The sequence below is a fragment of the Arachis hypogaea genome, chromosome 12 (genome assembly GCF_003086295.3).
Source record: "Arachis hypogaea cultivar Tifrunner chromosome 12, arahy.Tifrunner.gnm2.J5K5, whole genome shotgun sequence".
Taxonomy (NCBI): Eukaryota; Viridiplantae; Streptophyta; class Magnoliopsida; order Fabales; family Fabaceae; genus Arachis; species Arachis hypogaea.
In genome coordinates this window covers 39,249,705-39,268,384 of record NC_092047.1, presented here as the reverse complement: position 1 = coordinate 39,268,384, position 18,680 = coordinate 39,249,705, and the positions used below count along the sequence as shown (strand labels likewise).

General features: G+C 32.0%; 1 protein-coding gene across 4 annotated transcripts; it reads right to left on the bottom strand.

Annotated features, from left to right (window-relative positions):
- Positions 1 to 1,654: 1,654 nt before the first annotated feature.
- LOC112727328 (protein REVEILLE 8) lies at positions 1,655 to 6,454 on the bottom strand. 4 transcript variants are annotated; one of them, XM_025777028.3, is made up of 9 exons: positions 5,877 to 6,454; positions 5,268 to 5,325; positions 5,050 to 5,173; positions 4,806 to 4,964; positions 4,570 to 4,695; positions 4,366 to 4,475; positions 3,335 to 3,394; positions 2,102 to 2,231; positions 1,655 to 2,014 (listed from the first exon to the last, which is right to left on the bottom strand). In XM_025777028.3, the coding sequence occupies exons 1-8, from the start codon at positions 6,068 to 6,070 to the stop codon at positions 2,124 to 2,126; spliced, it is 939 nt and encodes a 312-aa protein (XP_025632813.1). In that variant the 5' UTR covers positions 6,071 to 6,454; the 3' UTR covers positions 1,655 to 2,014; positions 2,102 to 2,123. The 4 variants fall into 4 exon arrangements, with proteins under 4 accessions (XP_025632813.1, XP_025632814.1, XP_025632815.1 ...); XM_025777029.3 differs by having other exon boundaries at positions 1,655 to 2,010; XM_025777030.3 differs by having other exon boundaries at positions 2,102 to 2,228.
- Between the last annotated feature and the right edge of the window lie 12,226 nt (positions 6,455 to 18,680).

Below are 18,680 nucleotides of genomic sequence, written 5' to 3'. Positions count from 1 at the left end.
ATTATTAATGAGTCGAGTCATGAGCCAAACTCAATTTTGTTGAGCCGAGCTTGAGCTTGGTCTAGCTCAGCTCAGCTCGGCTCACTTCCAGCCCTAGTTGCAGCTATGTTTACAGATAATCATTATCTAAAGTAAATCATCACATACAAAACTGAAACCCTCAAATGTATGAGAGGTTTCTCACCTTCTCCATTCGGTTATATGATTATGTAAGTATTTTCATGTCATAAGACACCTATTTTAGTATGAAATGCGAGAAGAAGGATGATATGAAAGAAGACAGATTGGAAGAAAAGGAAAAGATAGCAAATGTGGTGTAGATGAGTCGAATGCTCCCCTAATGCTTATAGGGTGCAATATCCACTCCATTTTGCATGTTACACGCAAAATACCCCCATTTCACATTTCACATGTAATACACCAAGATTGGGGTGCACCATTTTGCGGGTACTAGTCTTGAAGTGCCCATTTCGCATGTGCCACCTACACCACACCATGGCTGTAGCCTGTAGAGCTGCAGCTTTTTCATTTTGCGGGTGATGAAGCAGAAATAATAGGCATCCTCCCATTTTGCGAACGATTGTATCAGAATTGGCTCTGACACGCCTGGCTCTATTTCGTGGGTGTTGCATCTGAAATGGTTGCAAAATCCATTTTCGCTAGGACTTCATGTAAATTGGCCATGAGTATTTTGATAACACTTTTGCATGGTGCGTATTGAGCGAATTAAAGCATTTTTTATATTTATATAAATAAAAAGCCCTCAAAACTTATTTCAAAAGAAAACCAATTTCAATATTCCCATTATCGGGGTAAGAATTATTTTAGTTGACTGATCTATAATTGAACCAAAGACAAGTCTTGATCTTGATTACTTCGGCCGTTAACAAAAACAAACTAGTGATAGAGACTAAAAATAAAAGATAAAAAAATGTTGGAGGTTCGAATCTTTTTTTATATATGCAATAATCTATTGATCAATGACAAACTTTTAAATAGAACTCAAATTCGCAACAGATTAATGCTTGATTTGCTAGACTGGAAGAGGAAATGGATCCTCTCCAGTTTTTTTTAACACTTGACAAGATACAGTGTGATTTCTCATTTTTGATTTTACAAGTGTGACCAAAAATAAATAAGAGAGAGAGTAATGAATTGTTAGATTAAGCACTAGATACCATCCAGTTTTTTTCACTGGAGAGGATCACTCTCGACTGGAAAATACAAGGAGAAAAAAAATACATGACACTGGGACAAGTATAGACATGTGCGAATGTCCCATGCAAGTCCATATCAAACATGAAGGCACACTTTTCAAACCCTAAACTTTGCGTAGTTTCACACCTTCAATGGAACTAAACATAAAATTTCATTCTAATTTTTCAATTAATCACATTGATTTTATTTATTCTTGTTCTTTAATTATTATTTTCCTAAAATGGATAAGAGATATTAAATTATTTTTCCTTTTTGCTAATAGATTCAAATAGCCAACAATAAGCTTCGCTTTCATTTTCACATTTTGGAGTGAGAATTGTGAAACAGAAGGAGAATTTGTGACTTGTTTTTATTATGTTCTTGCCATTTTACTCATTTGATCATGATTGCCACTTTCCCCGTTTCGCGAGCCTCTCAATCTCAAGTGTAATAAAAATATTGACAAGTAGAGCATCCTTTTTCCTCTTTTTCCTCTGCTTTTTCATACAGATATATATACTATTACAAACATTTTAATATATTGACCCTGTGTACTACTAGAAGACAATATTTCTAAAAATATAGCAACAAGAATCACTGCAATACAACAATTGCTGTGGACCTTAGAAAAAGCTGAAAATGTATTCTTCTGTTCAGCATTTCTAACATACACTGATACACTATCTCTGGCTATTGTTTTACAAAGGACAAAGGTTACATTTACAGGCTTTAGAGCAAGAACAAGATCAAAATATCATGCCTCACTGCTGGCTAAGCAAATTCTCCCAAGTCTTCCTTCCAAATTTGACCTACCTAACTATATAATATAAGAAGTTATGATAAGAACAGGTATAGAATCAGAAGACGACTAAAATATTAAGGAGATAAAGACAAAAATACTTACCAAATTAAAAAATTGCTAATAGTTAAACAGTTTGACATGATAGGTCATTCGGTTGCTTCTTGACATCAATTCCTGCTGTAACTCCTACTGTCATGGCATTGATATCATATGTTGACAATAATACATTCTTCTAAACCATAAAATAAAGATAAACCAGTTAGATCTCAGATTTAATGACATAAAATAAAAGAATATATCAGATAAAGTTTTCATCCAAGTCATATCTATAAACTAGTTCCATCAGGAGGAATGGGAATATTGGGGGAAGCCAACACAAAAGGTGAGACATTTATTAAACTTTATTATTAGGATAAATTGCACTCACCTCCCCCCAGATTTACCCAGATTACGCTAACTTCACCTCTAGTTGTCTAAAATATACTAACCTCACCTAAGTTGCCAAATTTTAACACGACGTGTGAGTATAAATTGAGCAAATCTCAAGGGAGGTAAGTATAATTTACTCCTTTCTTAACATTAAAATACATATTATAATAACAGAAAGTGAAACACTTGTATGCATGGCTTATGGCTTTATATATTTAATTATTACTGACAGGTTAGCCAGCCCTGCCTAGTGAAACAAGTCTTTGTTGTTGTTGCTATCAGGTGGGGAGTGGGGAAAGGTTATCTATTGTGACAAGTTCATATTGAGTTAACAAAGCATGTTATTCAGGATTCAGAAATCAGAACCACACAGGAAGGATCAAAACAGAGTGCATATTTTATTTGCTCAGAAAATTAAAAAAAAAAAAGAAGGAAATCGTGCTGCATATCCTAAAAATAGCAATGTCACAGGGATTTCTTTGGACGTTGCATTTCATGTTGATAAACTGCTGCTAGTAAATACGATCAATCAGAGCACAACCCAGTGCAAACAGGAAACAATACAATTTGATTTCCAACAATGCTATATGGACACAAAAATCAGCCACCATATAGGGATATGTATTTAGTGTAAAAATTTGATTATGCTGCTATAAATACGTTTGATTATTTTGCTATAGCAAATTTGATTATTCTGTTTGGAAAAGTTTGGTTTTCTGGTGGTGATTACTTTGTTGGAAAAATATGTGAACATATAAATATATGCATGATATATGATTTGATGGCTTTGTTTTTGGTGTTCATGGAGTATCTTATATTTCCATTCTTTTAAAAAGGGATATACTTTTCTTTGCAAATTTGATGCCAAACAATATAATCAATTCATGAATTGATTTCAAAACTTACCATCGGCTCAAATTCAGGGCTAGACAAGTTGACAGTGAGGTTTCTCATTAACAACAAAACCTGCAGAACAACAATAATACAAGCAAGTCAATTCCCACTGAACCAGAAATTTAAAATTAATTTATCATTTCAATTGAAAAGAAATTCACTTGCATGCAAAAACGAGGGAAGGTAAGGAAGTTGAATTGGGGAAAATTTACGAATGAGTCCAATGGAAATTATTGGAAAGCAATCATGCCAAAATACCAATAGCTGACATGGCCTTAGTGTATCTATATAAATAGACTAACAAACTTTACACAGAAAAAAATGAATGGGACAATCAACCTTATGTTTTGCTGCCAATCGAAGTGATAGAAAGCATAATATTCCTTTTCTTTACAGAAACCACTGCTTTATTTAGCCATCAATGTACTGGAAGTTTACATAGGCCCACAAGTTTCATAACCAAGAACCTAGCAGCTATACCTGATGGCGATGACCTGCCTAGTTCTTGAAATTTTCTAGGGATGGTAATTTTCAATTTGAAGGAATATTTTAGCAAGCCTTAAATAAAATGTTAGAGAACATTTAGCAGTGACTAACAACAGCATCAATCTTTAGTCCATATCCAAACACAAATCTACCGACAGAAAACTCATGACACATAAAAAAATAATTTGGTTGATTTAATTCTGTCCACATGGATATAATCAAGTAGTCCTCCCAAATCTTGCTTTGACAAACTCAATCATTAAAAAATGTTATTCAGGAGCGAAAATTAAATTAAAGAACAGCTATATCATTTTATGCTACTAGGGACCACATAAGGATTAACTTCTTCGTCATATCCTCATCACATATCCATTATAAATTTACTATAAATCCTAGAAGTTTTACTTTATTCGATAATAGTATGTTAATGATATTTTCGAAGTGCATCTATCTCTATCATATGATGCCACTAAGTTTCACATCTGAAGTTACTTGTGACAGAGCAGAGTTGTCAGCATGTCATTTAGCAAAATGAACAGAAGATTCATTCAACTCACAGTTTCAAAATTTATAGGATCCATTTCCTTCAGCTTCTGGACATGGTTATTTGTATCAGGATCAAAAACACTTCCAATGAAGCTGTAAACTTCGGCAAAATCTGGCAAACCTGTGAAACATGACCAAAATGACATATCACCATCCATTGCTAAAATTCAACTTGTAAACAAACAAGACATAAAAGTCAATATACATGAGATTACCATGAATAACTGGCGCTGGTTTCCCTTGCTTTGGTATCTCAGAAGACAATAGCTTTCTAGTTGAGTTCCCGACACCATTAAGATTGCTGTTACTAATCTGTGTTATCCCCTTCGATCCAATATCAGCTGAATCAGTAACGTCATATAACATAATAAGTTGTGGAAAGGTCCATTTAGCACAGCCAACATAGTGTACTAACATCAAACAAACAATAATTTAAAAGAAATATGCATGCCTTCATTTCCATGAAGATTGCTGAGTTCATCTTGACAGGTCAATGATTTATTTGATCCGGTGTTCACCAACAGAGAAGCTTCATCCCATGTGGCATACCCAGGTGCAAGGCCATTTGTCGAAGGAGCATAAGCAATGGATGCTGGCAGTGCCATCAAAACTGGAAATCCAAAAACTCATGTCAAAAACTTAGTAAGGTTGTGAATTCATAGGAAAGAATATGACCATGTAATATAGAAGCAAACCATTTTTTGATGCCTTTTGTGGGTAGGGATGTGCGGCTTTGCGCTTAGGGCGAGGAGGAGGCACATGTGCTACTGTTCCATTCTTTTGAACTTTCAAAAAGTATTTTTGGGCATGGCTTCGGATCTGCAAAGTTAATAGTGAGTCACAAACAATGACCAAATAGAATACAAGCATGAAAACAATACTGAACAATATAGCCGAAGAGCGATCTCCTAACCTGAATAACTGTTTTGGATCCTACAAAATCTTCAATTTTCTTCCAATCTCTGTCAAATCTGAATAATCCACAAGATATCAGTAACTGAAATGCAGAGTCCTTCACTTAAAAATTTGAAATGAAGAACATAATTTTAACCAATTAGTACGAAGCAAATCAATCAGAATCTAAAAGCAAGGCTTAGTTGTGAAATCTTGTTATCAAAATAGCCTTTGCTTAAATTTTCAGCATGTAATCATAACATTATATATAACAATCACACTACTTTTTTACCATTAAGCATAAACTGTGAGATGTGAGAAGTAAAATTAAACAATTGAAAATACATTCTTATCTGAAATTAGCGAACTACAAATACTAAGGACCAATTTCTCTTTATTTTCTCTTTTTTATTTTCTTATTCTTCTCTTTCAGCAAAAAAAGGTCAACTAAATCAGGTATTTGAACTTAAAAGGATACTAAGGATGATGAAAAAAAAAAACACTCCAAATTGGCAATAAGAACCACGAAAACAAGTCAAGGAACATACAAATGCAATTTTATTTTGTCCTAATAAAAGAAGAAAGAAAATAAGAAATAAAAATAGAATAATGGAAATTAGAGACTAACAGCTGAAGAGCTTCTAGAAACTTGTCGTGCTCTTCGTCAGTCCAGCTCTCTCTGGACTTGGTAATGGTGTAAGGCTTTCTGACCTTCTTGGCAGAGGCATCAGTGGCGGTGGCAGTGGTGGTGGTGGCGGTTGTGGCAGTTGGCGTTGGTGTCACCATTGACTGAGTATTGGAGGTGGTGTTGTTGGAGTTCATGTGGCCACAGAAAACATAAGAGAGAGAGAGAGAGAGAGTAGAGTATGTGTCTATGTGACAATGTTGTGGTGAGGATGTGATGTGGCGAAGGTGGTGGGTTAGGTGTATGTGTGGTGCACGATGGCTTGCCTTGTCACCAACACGAGTTTTTCCACTACCACTGCTAAATGCTAATTAGCAGTAATTAGTTTACCAACCTTACCAGTTACCATTACGGCATTACCAAATTTCATTTCGTCCAATATGTCTTCTGACTTCTGATTCCATGCGCCGCACTTATACCTGCACTTTAGCGCTTTCAAGTACAAGTTTTTTTTTTTTTTTGGTGACTTAAAAGAAAGAAAGAAAAAACCAGGACCTGCACTTTCAAGTCACAACTTCGTTATCGTTATTCGTTACCCCAATTTTTTAACTTCTTAAAATAAAATGAAAATAGAAATGTTATTTTAATAACTAAAACAAATAACAATAAGACGACTAATAATTGAGAAATAGATTTTTCAAATTATTCTTAGTTGATAAATATTAAAAAATTTAAAAGAACAATTTACATAATTCATTTTTAGTAGTTAATTGTGGATATACTTTTTGTTACTGAAATAACATTTCTCAAATAAAAATACCCTAAATAAGTTTGCTTATTTTTTAATAAATTTTAAAGTTGTTTCTTTTGGTCACTATATTAATAAAAGAATTTAGAAAATTATGAATAATTTAATTAAATTATTTTATTACTATAATCATACACTATATTAAAAATTACAGACCATGTACACTTTAACTTGTTAGTTTTAAAAGAGCAATTCGATCATTTAAAAGGTTAATTTGTACGCTTGTCAAGTTGTACATTTTAAAATTTAAACGCATAAAATTTGCCTGACCTGTAATCCAGGGGTTAAAATTCCCATTATTAATTTGATATGAGTGAACTATCCGAAAATTCATTTAACATTTATCAATCTTATAAATGAGGTAATTGTATTGAGTTTCGGCAACAATAAAATATGATTATATGATGAAAAACATTTGATTAGGTTAAAAGGCTATATGGTATATATAGTTTATAAAAAATATCATGTGTATATATAAATTAATCACTAAAAATAATCATTATGATGTGTTATTTAATTTATTTTTAATATATAATTTATATTTTAACATATATTTTATATATTTTATTCTCATAAATTTTGGTGACTAATGCCAATATACACTTGGTATGATTATATGATTTAATATGTAAGTGATGCAGATCCAATTTATCCCAAACAGAACAATAAGCATAGCAGATCAGTTTTCATAGCACATTGAACAAACAATACAGTTCGAATAAAGCGAAACAATTTGAAGCAAAAATATCAGTCCATACACTAAAGAAAAGAATCATCAAATTTGGGGACAAAGATAAAAGAATCAAGGAAATTACAGCATCATCACACAAGGACAATTATTAAATCGCATCTGCATATTTGACACTCATAGGAGGTGCAAGGTCGATTAAAATGTATACTATCACAACTGACACATTTTAGTGATTTTACCCAACGTCCCTACAACAACGTTGCAAATTTAGGAAATGCCGAATTTAATTTTTATTTTTTAGAAGTATTTTCTCACCTATATAATGGCAATAATCAACCACATTTTGATTTCAAGAAGAGAGTAAATATTGAACATATTCTAACTTTTTCGTATTCCATCTTTCTTTTCTTAGAGTTTTATTGAATATCATATTTTCTATTAGAAAAGTTTTTAAATATACCTGTAACATTAGTATTTTAACTGTTAATTTTAATTAATATATATTATATATTTTTATAATTAAAATCAACAATTAAAATTAAAATTATTAAAATACCAATGTATTTAGTATTTTTTTTCTTTCTATTATGTGTTCCTTAAAAAAAAAAGAATATTGTTAATTATGTGAGAAATCATACACAAAAGTCATGAGAAAAAAAAGATTAGAGAGATAGATAAAAAAAAAAAAAGCAGTTATTATTTTATCTTTATAAAGATAGCTTCAGGTAGATGAACCGAGTTGTTTTTTTTTATAAATTGGATTAACACTTAAAGATGATTAGACTAGATTGAAGTTTAATCATTTTTGAGTTTGGTGAAAAGTTTAGGAAAATTTTACGAAACAAGTTGTAACTTGTAAGCATTATTGGTGAATATAATTTTGTGAAAATTATAATATAAATTTTATTAAAGTTATAGTAGAAATTGAGTGTAAGTTTCATTATAGAAAGAGACTGAATTATGATATATTATGATGTTATCTCTTTTTTTTTTTTTTTTCTATTTTGCATAATTTGAAATGTGCAAAACAAAAAGATTTTTTAAATTTTTTGTTTTATAGACTTAACAACCAAAGTCTTTAAAGATATAAATTCAAAAAGGATCTTTTATTTAACCATCTTTCTTAAGAATAACTAAAATTTTATTTTGTATAATTAAATATATTTATGATACACATAAAATCTTAAAGAACAGAAATAATGACAATTTTGAGTTTGGTTAATTTTTAAATTAACACAAAATATATTGTAACATAATGAAATGCCTTTTTTTCTTTTTTTTTTTTATGTGAACAAATCTAAATATATTTTAAATTTAAAAGTATATATATATATGTATATCCAACTGAAAAATCAAGAAAATAATCACCCCACCCACAAAGAAAAGAAAAATAGACTAGAAAGGAGGAGAAACAAACAACATAAAGAAATTACTGAAACTTTGAAAATCAAGGAAACGCATTAGCTAGCCTAAAGTAGAGTAAAAAACTAGCTAGGAGAAGATGAGAAGAGAAAAGAAGAAAGGAGATAAAGGATAATAGAGATAGAAATAGGGTTGGTAATGGGTAGGGTAGGGTACGGTTTGGACTCTATCCTAATTCTATATGTGGGTTGAAAATTTTATTAAAATTCTACCCTATCTTACTCGCGAGTTGAGAGTCTTTCAATCCTAACTCTATTCGCACCCTAAAGTTCTAAACCCTACCCTACCCTACCTGCAGAAATATTAAATTTTTTCAAAGTAAATATAAAATTCAATCATTTCAAATTTTATATATATTAATAACATAAAAATAAAAAATTAATGTTCTAAATTACTAAATTAACTAACTAATTTAATGGTTGATCACTTATTGTAAGTCATTACATAAGGGAGGTTGTGGGTTCAACTTTTATTTCTTTCACTATATATCTATTTTTTTAATAAAATATGTGTTATATACGAGGTGCGGGTAGGATAAGATAGAGTACACTCTAAACATGTACCCTATCCTACCCGCAGGTATATCTGGACCGTATCCTACCCTACCCGCAACGGGTTGGGTAGCTTACCCTACTCAAGCGGGTTAGACCGGATTAGGTACTCGCGAGTAGAGTATGAATTGCCAGCATCAGATAAAAGCCTCAAATCTTTGAAGAGTTAGAGGCAGCATGGATTCGGTTTTTAGAAGTTTTTTTTATTTGAAAAATCAAAAAGAGAAAAAACATAATATAATTATTTTTAGGTAATAAACTTTAAATTATACAGTAATAAGAGGAGTATTAGAACGTTAGTAAATTTTGTGATCCGTAATTATTAATTAGTTATCATTAATATTTTTAATAGTATAAAATTATATTAAATAATATAAAATTATTTACTTTTATTTTTACTGTATAAGCTCTCTAAATTTTCTCCAGTAATAATTATTGTAGTAGAAAAAATAACAAACTATTATTAAATTAATATTCTATCTAAATCTATAATTTTGAGAATTATTTCTGATTCAAAGACTATAATTTTATTATCTAATTTTCCTAATAAATAACATTTTCATGAATCAATCTTTATACCGAGTTGTTTTATATATTTCCACTAAGTGTAATCTAATAAAAATTGTTCAAAATGAATCATTTTTAAATTTATAACGAATAAAAACACTTTTCTTTTTCAGTTAGGAAAAAGATAAAGATAAACTAAAAAAATTATATTATCGATACCTAAAATACTAAACAATATCATCTTTTTTAAAAGATAACTTTTTTACCATTCCAACTCCGAATATTTTAGACACTTATTTAACATTTTTTACTAAGTTTTTCTTTTATATTTTAATTATTTAATTTTTAAGCATACTTATTTGAATTAATAAGTTCTAATAGAAAATATGAATTCTAAAAATTATATTACATTTAATTTATTAAAACTTAAAAGTGGTTATTCATAAATCCTCAATAAATATTGTTATGATACTCATCAAACTCTTAATTACTCTATGTAATCCTCCATGTTTTTATTGAAATACATATGAAGAATTTGAACCAAAAAACAAGAAATATGAGAACATGTATGTTAGTCACTGAAATTTAGAAATATTCATTTTGCTTCTTAATTTTTTTAAAAATACAAATAATATAATGATCTTAATTAAACAAAATATTTTAAAATTAGAAAAATTTAATTACAGTGTTTTTTTTCATTTAAAATAAACTAAAATTTCAAAATACTATATCCAAACACACCTTTAGTGTGTAATGTAATGGCATTAATTACATATATAAATTTTATGTGAACTAGATCAGCGGAGAAAAAACTAACTAAATTCATAGTTATCAAATTTAGAAACCAAACTTATAGTATCTAAAATTTAAAGATTAAATTAATTATTGAGTAAAAATTTAGAAATTAAATTATGCCTTATTTAAACAAAAATTATTGAAAAAAGAAATGTTTACCGAGTTATTTTTTTAAAAAAAATTTATAAAATAAATAAAAATAATTTTATGTTTTAATATTTTATAAAAAACAATTTTTTTATTTATTAATTATGGTTGAATATAATAATATAAAAATATTTTTTATTTATTTATTATGTAAAAAATATTTTTTTATTTTTTTAATATTTTTATTTTTTATTAAAAATTTATTAAATACGTTAAAAAATAAAAAAAAAATTTTATTAAAATGGATGAATGAGGAATGGCTGAGACTTGAGAGGATTTGATGTTTTCAAGTTTCAACTTTTCATTGTTTTGGTGTAGAAACGGGAAATGGTCTCAAGAGGGAAAAACTGAACACTGGGCCCCATTTAATTTGGCTTTCACTCTGAGCCACTAATTTTAGGATGCACATTGCCTACGTGTCGAATATTGGGGAATTGCATGACCGACATGGATCTTGCGGCTTGCCGGCTTCCAACGATTTGAAAATAATTGTGTTTTGTTTTATACTTTTAAGTACAAGTGTATGATTTAAAAAAAAAATTGAAAAAAAATTGAAAATTTATTTCCCAAACAAGTATAAATCAATCGAAACAGTTAATTTGTTTGAATTTATATATAAAAAGATATTAAATACTAAAACTTATAAAAAAGAGGAGTATTATGAGCCAGCAACTTTTGTGATTTGTAACTATTAAATAGTTATCAATGATGATTCTAATAGTGTAAAATTTCATCCAATAGTTTACTTTTTTTTTACTAGTTACATGTTGGCCAAAATTTAATAAAATTGCTAGCCCTAAATTTTTCCTATAAAAAATTTATGAAATGTAAAATTTATATAACGATTTATAAAGTTGAATCTAAATACTTAAAATTATTTAGTGTAATTAAAAGGTTTAGTTTAACATAGAATAAATGAGAAAACTAATATAAAATTTTTATTGAATGACAGGACATCTAAATTTTCTACACAAAATGTAAAAGCATTTTATTAATTTTTATTGAATGACAGGACATCTAAATTTTCTACACAAAATGTAAAAGCATTTTATTAATCTAGAAAAAGAGTAGTCAAATTGATTTGTGAATAAAATGGCACCTCTCAAAAAGAATATAATGTCTATGTGTAAATTACTAAATTTTATCATTATTTTTTTTAAAGTTAGGAGTGAGGTTCGAACCCACAACTTTTAGATGAGTTTAAAAAGAACATGTTAAATTAAAAAATTAATTAAATTAATTTGATGATGATAAACATTATTTTTTAATAGGTTAAATACCCAATTAGTTTTGATTGAATTTAAGTAAGTGTTGTAGACTAAAGAAAGAATGTTGCAGCAGCCCAATAGAAATAAAATCAAACAAAAAAAAGTGGACTAACAAAGCACTAAAAGTCCAAAGTTGTTAAGCAAAAGAATCACGTGGACTGAACTATAAAAGAGCTAACCCAAACCCGAATTGATCTCACTCAAAGCTGATCCCTCCAAAGTGCTTCCACCAAAGCCAACGTCCCTTTTCTCGTTTCGGTCAGAACTCAGAGAAGAGAGAGAGAGAGAGCTTCGTTCCTAAGTCATTCACCAAAGAAGAAAGAAAGAGAAGGGTTAAACAAAAAGGTTGAGGTCTAATCACCCACATCAAATCATATCAACCTAAGTCAGAAGCTAAAGGTGATTCATTTCCTTTTGCATGCATCTTACTTTCTTCTTTTCTTTCCTAACTCTTTGCCAATCCAATTTGGGAAACATGGAAAAGATGATCTCTGATAAACACTGCTACAAATCAAAGGCCAAGATTGTTTCTTGGGGACAAAGTAGTAGCTCAAGGGTTCAGATCTTAGTTTATCATTGAAAATATTTTTCTTTGCTGTTCTGAGGCATTCGGTCAAGAAAAAGGGATCTGTTTCAAATTCCCAATTTGGGGATTAATGGAAAAATGTGAAAGGGTAAGTTGGTGAAGCACACAGCTCGAGGAGTTGACCTGGAAGAGAGTAACTTAGCAACATACAAGGAGATACAAAAGAAATTTTTGACTCTTCTGAAGACAAGGAAAAAGAACCAAAGTCTGAGTTTTATTGAGAGCTTCCTGAGAAGGTTCAACGTTTTGGACAGTGCTATCTAAAGAAAGAAGCATTCCGCCAAGATGAAGAACTTGATCAGTGTTTGCTCAACCCGGTTCACCTTATAGCAACAGAGGCTGTTGAATCATCAATCTTCTTCATGTTTTACAGATTGTAATTTATTTTTCAATGTATATCTTTCTGTAATTTCTTAAGTGGTAAAAGGCTGAAAGAGAGAGCTTAAGAAAAAGCCAAAGAGTGATAAAAGGCTGAGTGATACACTTGAGTGAAAAACCTAAAGTATTTCAGATTTCTTTAGGTTGTTTACATTGTCTTGTATCTTGTACCTGTGAGGCACCCCTTTCTTAGTTGGGTTAACTAAGAGTGAAGAGTTAGGCGGGAGAAAGGTTATGTGAGCAGGAGACTGCCTCAGTCCTCACATCTCAACGTAGGCGGGAGACTGCCTCGACCCTATGCTGGCACCGCTACCTCGACAAGCGGGAGACTGCCACAACCATTGTCCGAGGTGCATAGCGACTTACCAAAACAATGCATGTCACGTGAGCGGGAGACTGCCACAACCCTCACATCCGAACGTAAGCGGGAGACTGCCACAGTTCCTACGATAGAGAACAATGCATGTCACAATCACATAATCTGTCTAAGAGGCCACCGCTTATAGCACCATTCCGTTTATACTCATTCCATTAACTATAATCATTCATTTTTTAAGATTCAATCTCATCAGCCATCCTCATTATCACAAGTTCATCATCAACCCGGCTCCCCATTAGCTCACAAGACAATTTCACCCAACTAACATACCAAACCTAAGTTACCGTCTTCTAAACTCATATATAAATTACCAATTTAGTTCACTACCCATCTCTATTAATCTTAAGTCCTAATTACTAGTTAGCAATCTTAAACAGTAGATAAAAGAGTTTGGAAAGCTAGAAAATCCTTGAAAAGTGAAGAAAAACCATTTTCAGCAAAACAGGGACTGTGCGTACGCACACCCCTGCCGTGCATACGCATGTGTTGAAAAAGTGAGGGTCGCATACGCGACTCCTCCCTCGCGTACGCTAGACTCCTAACCTGAGAGAAATCCTCGCGTCGCGTGTTAAAACTCGCATACACATAGCCAAAATTCACATGCTCGCATACACCACACAGTGCCTGCATACGCGAGACCCCCAGGCAGTGGAGAATGCCCGCGTCGCGTGCACAAGTTTGCGTACGCATGCTGCATCAGACTCAGAAAAATTTTAATGCTGCAGATTTTCAGTTTCAAACACCATACTTTAAACGCTCACAACTTCCTCTAAAAAATTTTATTTTTCTCAAACTTTATACCATTTTAAATCTCTTTAAACCATCTTCAATTTAAAATAAAATCCAACTAATTTCAAAAATCAAGGCTCAAGTTATAATCCACTAAAGTTCATTTAAAACAAGGTTTTACACAAACATCAAGTTCTCTAATTTCCAAATTTCAAAACCAAACCAAACCAAGACCTATTCAATTTATCACAAAACACTACCACACACTACACTTTACTATTCCATTGCACTTCAATCAACTCAACATCTATTTTACTCAATCTTTTCACCATAATTTAACAAAAATCAACAATTCCCAACTTAAGATCTCAATCATCAACAATTTGCACAATTTTACTCATCATAAATATCATTCATCATATTTCACCATAAATCCTCATAATGGTATAACTACCATTATTCAATCTCAATCTCAATCTCAATAATCAACACCATTCACCAACAACAATATTATAATTCATCGATACCCTTCATTAATCATCATAATCATAAACAACACCAATACTCGTCATATTAACATCATAATTCATATATCACACATTCCAACACTCCATATCATCTTCTTCATTATCAAACATAAATTACACGTAATTAATCATGTACCAACGTCATTCAATCCTATCTTAGAGTCCACTAGCCTAAGTGTCAAAAAATATTACATATTACATAAAGGAAACCGAAACAATACCTTAGCAGATTCTCACGCAACTCAAAACACCAAGCTCAAACTCAAAGCTCCAAAACCATCAAGTTCACTCCAACAATACCAAACCTCAATCTAACATCATATAATATACAAAACATCACTAGGGCTAACCCAAAATATCAAACTATAAGAGTTTAAAGAGACTTACCTTACCCAACGATATTAGGGACAAAATCTAACAATAATCCAATGCTAGGATAGGAAACTAGAGCATGAGACATGAGTTCTTACCAGAAAATCTTAGTTAAAAATGACGAGCTGGGCGAGAGTTTCGCGTGGCCATAAATGGCTCGTCAATCGGAGCTCCGTAGCTCAAGATATGGCCAAATGAAGGAGAAGATGAATAGTAACTTCTCTTCTCTTCTCCCTTCACTTCCAGCACCCCCTTTCTTTGTTTCTAGGGTAAAATGATCTGAATGCTCATTAATTGACACTTATATATGTTGGGCTTGGGTCTGGTCCAATCCGTAAGCGTTTTAGGTCCGTTTGGCCTAATTTTGGGCCAAAACTTTTAAGATTAGAGCCCGATTTTCAATTCTAAATTATTTGCCTTTCCAAAATAATAAATTCAATTTTCAAAATCTCATTTTTCTCAATATACGATACTGGACAGATTAGAGCCGATACTGCCGGCTTAAGTATCGGTACGCATTTTTTACAAAAATTTTCTGCAAAAGATACATTTTTTTACTCAGAAAAATTCATTGAATTCAAATTTTACCTTTTTAGTTTCAAAATATCATTTCTTTATTTTCGAACCTATTTCGGGTAGTTAAAATTATTATTTCATTAAAGCAGTTACTCCAGTTCTTACAGATTTCCTGGTATCCATGCTCTCTTGACTATTTCTTTGCATCCCCCATTCCCCGACCCTACTTCTTTAAACGTAAACAAATGGATTTTTTTCCTCCTATCTGATTTACTTAGAACATCAATAAAAAAAGGGAGTGACCGGATCTATGTAGGCAATTAGGGATACCTCTCTCCAATCAATGTTCGCAATTGCTCTCTCCGGTTTCTATTGAGCGTTGAAGTCTCCTCCTTGATTATTTGACCATGTAAAAGCATGTCCCACAAATTCCAAGTCTAGCAGTTCATTTACTTGGAGTGCATCTTGGAACCCTCTTGTTTGAGTGTATGTCACTGGTAGCTCTCTTGCTTATCTTCTTGTTCTAAGACTTGGTTAAAGTCACAAAAAATCGTCCCTGGCATGTTGTAGGCTTGTCCTAAAGAATTGAAAATTTCCAAGATTTGTGCTTATTTGTCATTTCTGGACACCCATAAAAACCTGTTGCCCTCCAAGTGTGGTTGCTATTCTTTGCCTTAATTATCATAAAAATGTGATTTTGTAAGGTTGATGCAATATCCACTGTTATATCCTTTTTCCACAAGACTGTTAATCCTCCTGATCTATTTCTTTCGTCCCCTTTACAATCCACTCCAATTACATTTTTAAGTCCCCTATGTAAAACCTAGTAATTAATATATAATAAGTTAATTATGAGTGAAAAAGGCTATGAATTTAGAATTCATAGTTTGGGAAAATAAAAATGTTTCGAACATGAATTAAAACACTAATATTAAGATTTTAACCCAAAGTTGGACCAACAGGATAAATTAATTGAACCGGTTTCATGTTGGGCCCAAGCCCAAGGCTTAAAAGTCTCAAACTTAGCCATTTCAGCAACTCATTCCCATTAGAGTGAGAAAGAGCAGCTGAGAAGAGGAGAAGAGAGTGAGAGTCATGCCCTAACCATTTTACTATTCACCTACTCACCAAAATCTCCATAACTTCTAATTCAGAGCTCTAATTGTCGAGCTGTTTGCAGACACGCATTCGTCTCAGATCCCTCTTTATTTCTATTCAAGCATTGCGGTAAGTAAACACAAAATCCTTGCTCAATTTTTCATTCTCTTTCAACTCACACTTTTGGAGATATGTTGTTGAAAAGCTTGTGATTTTAGTTCTTTAGGGGTCCTCTAGCATGGATTTCAAGTAGGTTCCATTCCAATTTCAAGTGGATTAAGGTAAGAGAGCTTCTTTCCTCTAATTCCCCTAATTTGTATGAATACCCTAGCTTGAACTAAGTAAAATTTGATGCAATTAGATGAGATAGTGTCGCTTGATTGCCTGGGTTAATTTAGTTTGATTGGTGGGCTATCCGTCGAGCTCGTTAACGTTGGATGAAGCTCGGAATTGGACGGAGAAAGAGATTCATGGGCTTGGATTTGTCGCACTTGAGGTACGGGTTTTATTTTCAAGTAGATATTATGTAAAATTATGTGAATGTCCAGGTTAATTATCCCTCGGATAGGATTAGATTGAAATTGGATGTTGTTGTGATTAGTTGAATGGATGTATATATCTGTATGCATGGTTCAATTGGATGTGATATTGTTAATTGATGGTATTATTGATTATGATGATAATTGATGTGAAAATTGGGTCGGAGGCAGTGATAGGGTAAGGAATTCCCTATTTGATAAGTGGAGGTAAGTGGCGTGTATTAATGTGTGGCTGGGTTGTGAATTTGAATGATTGGTTGTTGATGGAAGGTTGAAAAGTTGGATTGATTGGGTTGAAACTTGTTTAATTGAGTGTTAAATGGATAGAGAGTGATGAATGAATGTTGAAATGTTTAAAAGTGGTTTTGGAGAGGTTTAAATTTGAATTGGATTGAGTTTTGATGAAAATTAGAAATTTGGTAGTTTTGGTAAAATAGAATTTTAACCAACTTTGACGGGTCATAACTTGGTTTTCAAACCTTTAAATTTTGTGAAACTTGTCTTAAATGAAAAGGGTCTATTTAATTTATGACGTCTGAAGAACGGACGAAAAATGATTTTTTACGAAAAAGTTATGCACGGTTAAAGTTTATGGTTAAGATCTGAATTTTGTATAAGCTATAAAAAATTGAGGTCCTGCGTACGCATGAGGGGTGTTATAGAATTGAAAGAGTTTCATGCACCTAGCATAAGTACGCACAAAAGTCAAGTCATGGGTATGCACGACCCATGCGTACGCACGATGATAAACCCAAATTTTGTGGTTTATCTTGTGCTTATTTTGAGGGATTTTATCACCTTTTCTCATATTTATTCAATGAAATAGCATGGTTTTGCAATTCTCCCTTGATTTGTGCTTAAATGTGAAAACATGCTTTTTAGGCCCTAAAATAGCTAAATTTAATTCACTTTAATTCCATTCGATGCCTTGATATGTTTGTTGAGTAATTTCAGGTTCATAAGGCAAGTATTGGATGGAAGAAGTGAGGAGAAAAGCATGCAAGTGGGAGAACTCATGAAGAAATGAAAGAACCGTAAAGCTGTCAAGCCCGACCTCCTGGCACTCAATCGACCATAATTTGAGCTACAGAGGTCCAAATGAGGCGGTTCTAGTTGTGTTGGAAAGCTAACATCCGGGGCTTCGAAATGATATAAATTTTACTATATGTTGCTTCACGTTCAGGGGCGCGCACGCGCCGATGCTGTCCGTGGCCCACTTTTATGAAATCGCCCCCAGCGATTTTGCAGCTCATTTTGGGCCCAATCCAACTCATTTCTGATGCTATTGAACCCAAGGATTGGAGGGGGAATGAACCAAGTAATCATAGTTTAGTTTTTATCATGTTTTAGGGTAGAATTCTAGAGAGAGAAGCTCTCTCTTCTCTCTAGAATTTAGGGTAGTTTAGGTTTAATTTTCTTGAATCTCACTTTTAATTCTTGTTTTGATTTAGTTTTCTTTTTAATTTCTTGTTGTTACATCTTAATCTTCTTAGT

Bases quoted from the DNA above. Each gene is read 5' to 3' on its own strand.
- LOC112727328 (XM_025777028.3), bottom strand. From the start codon at position 6,070: ATGAACTCCAACAACACCACCTCCAATACTCAGTCAATGGTGACACCA. The intron at 5,174-5,267 runs GTTAGGAGATCG...TTAACTTTGCAG, and splicing joins GATCCAAAACAGTTATTCAG to ATCCGAAGCCATGCCCAAAA. The intron at 4,965-5,049 runs GTTTGCTTCTAT...TTGGATTTCCAG, and splicing joins ACAAAAGGCATCAAAAAATG to TTTTGATGGCACTGCCAGCA.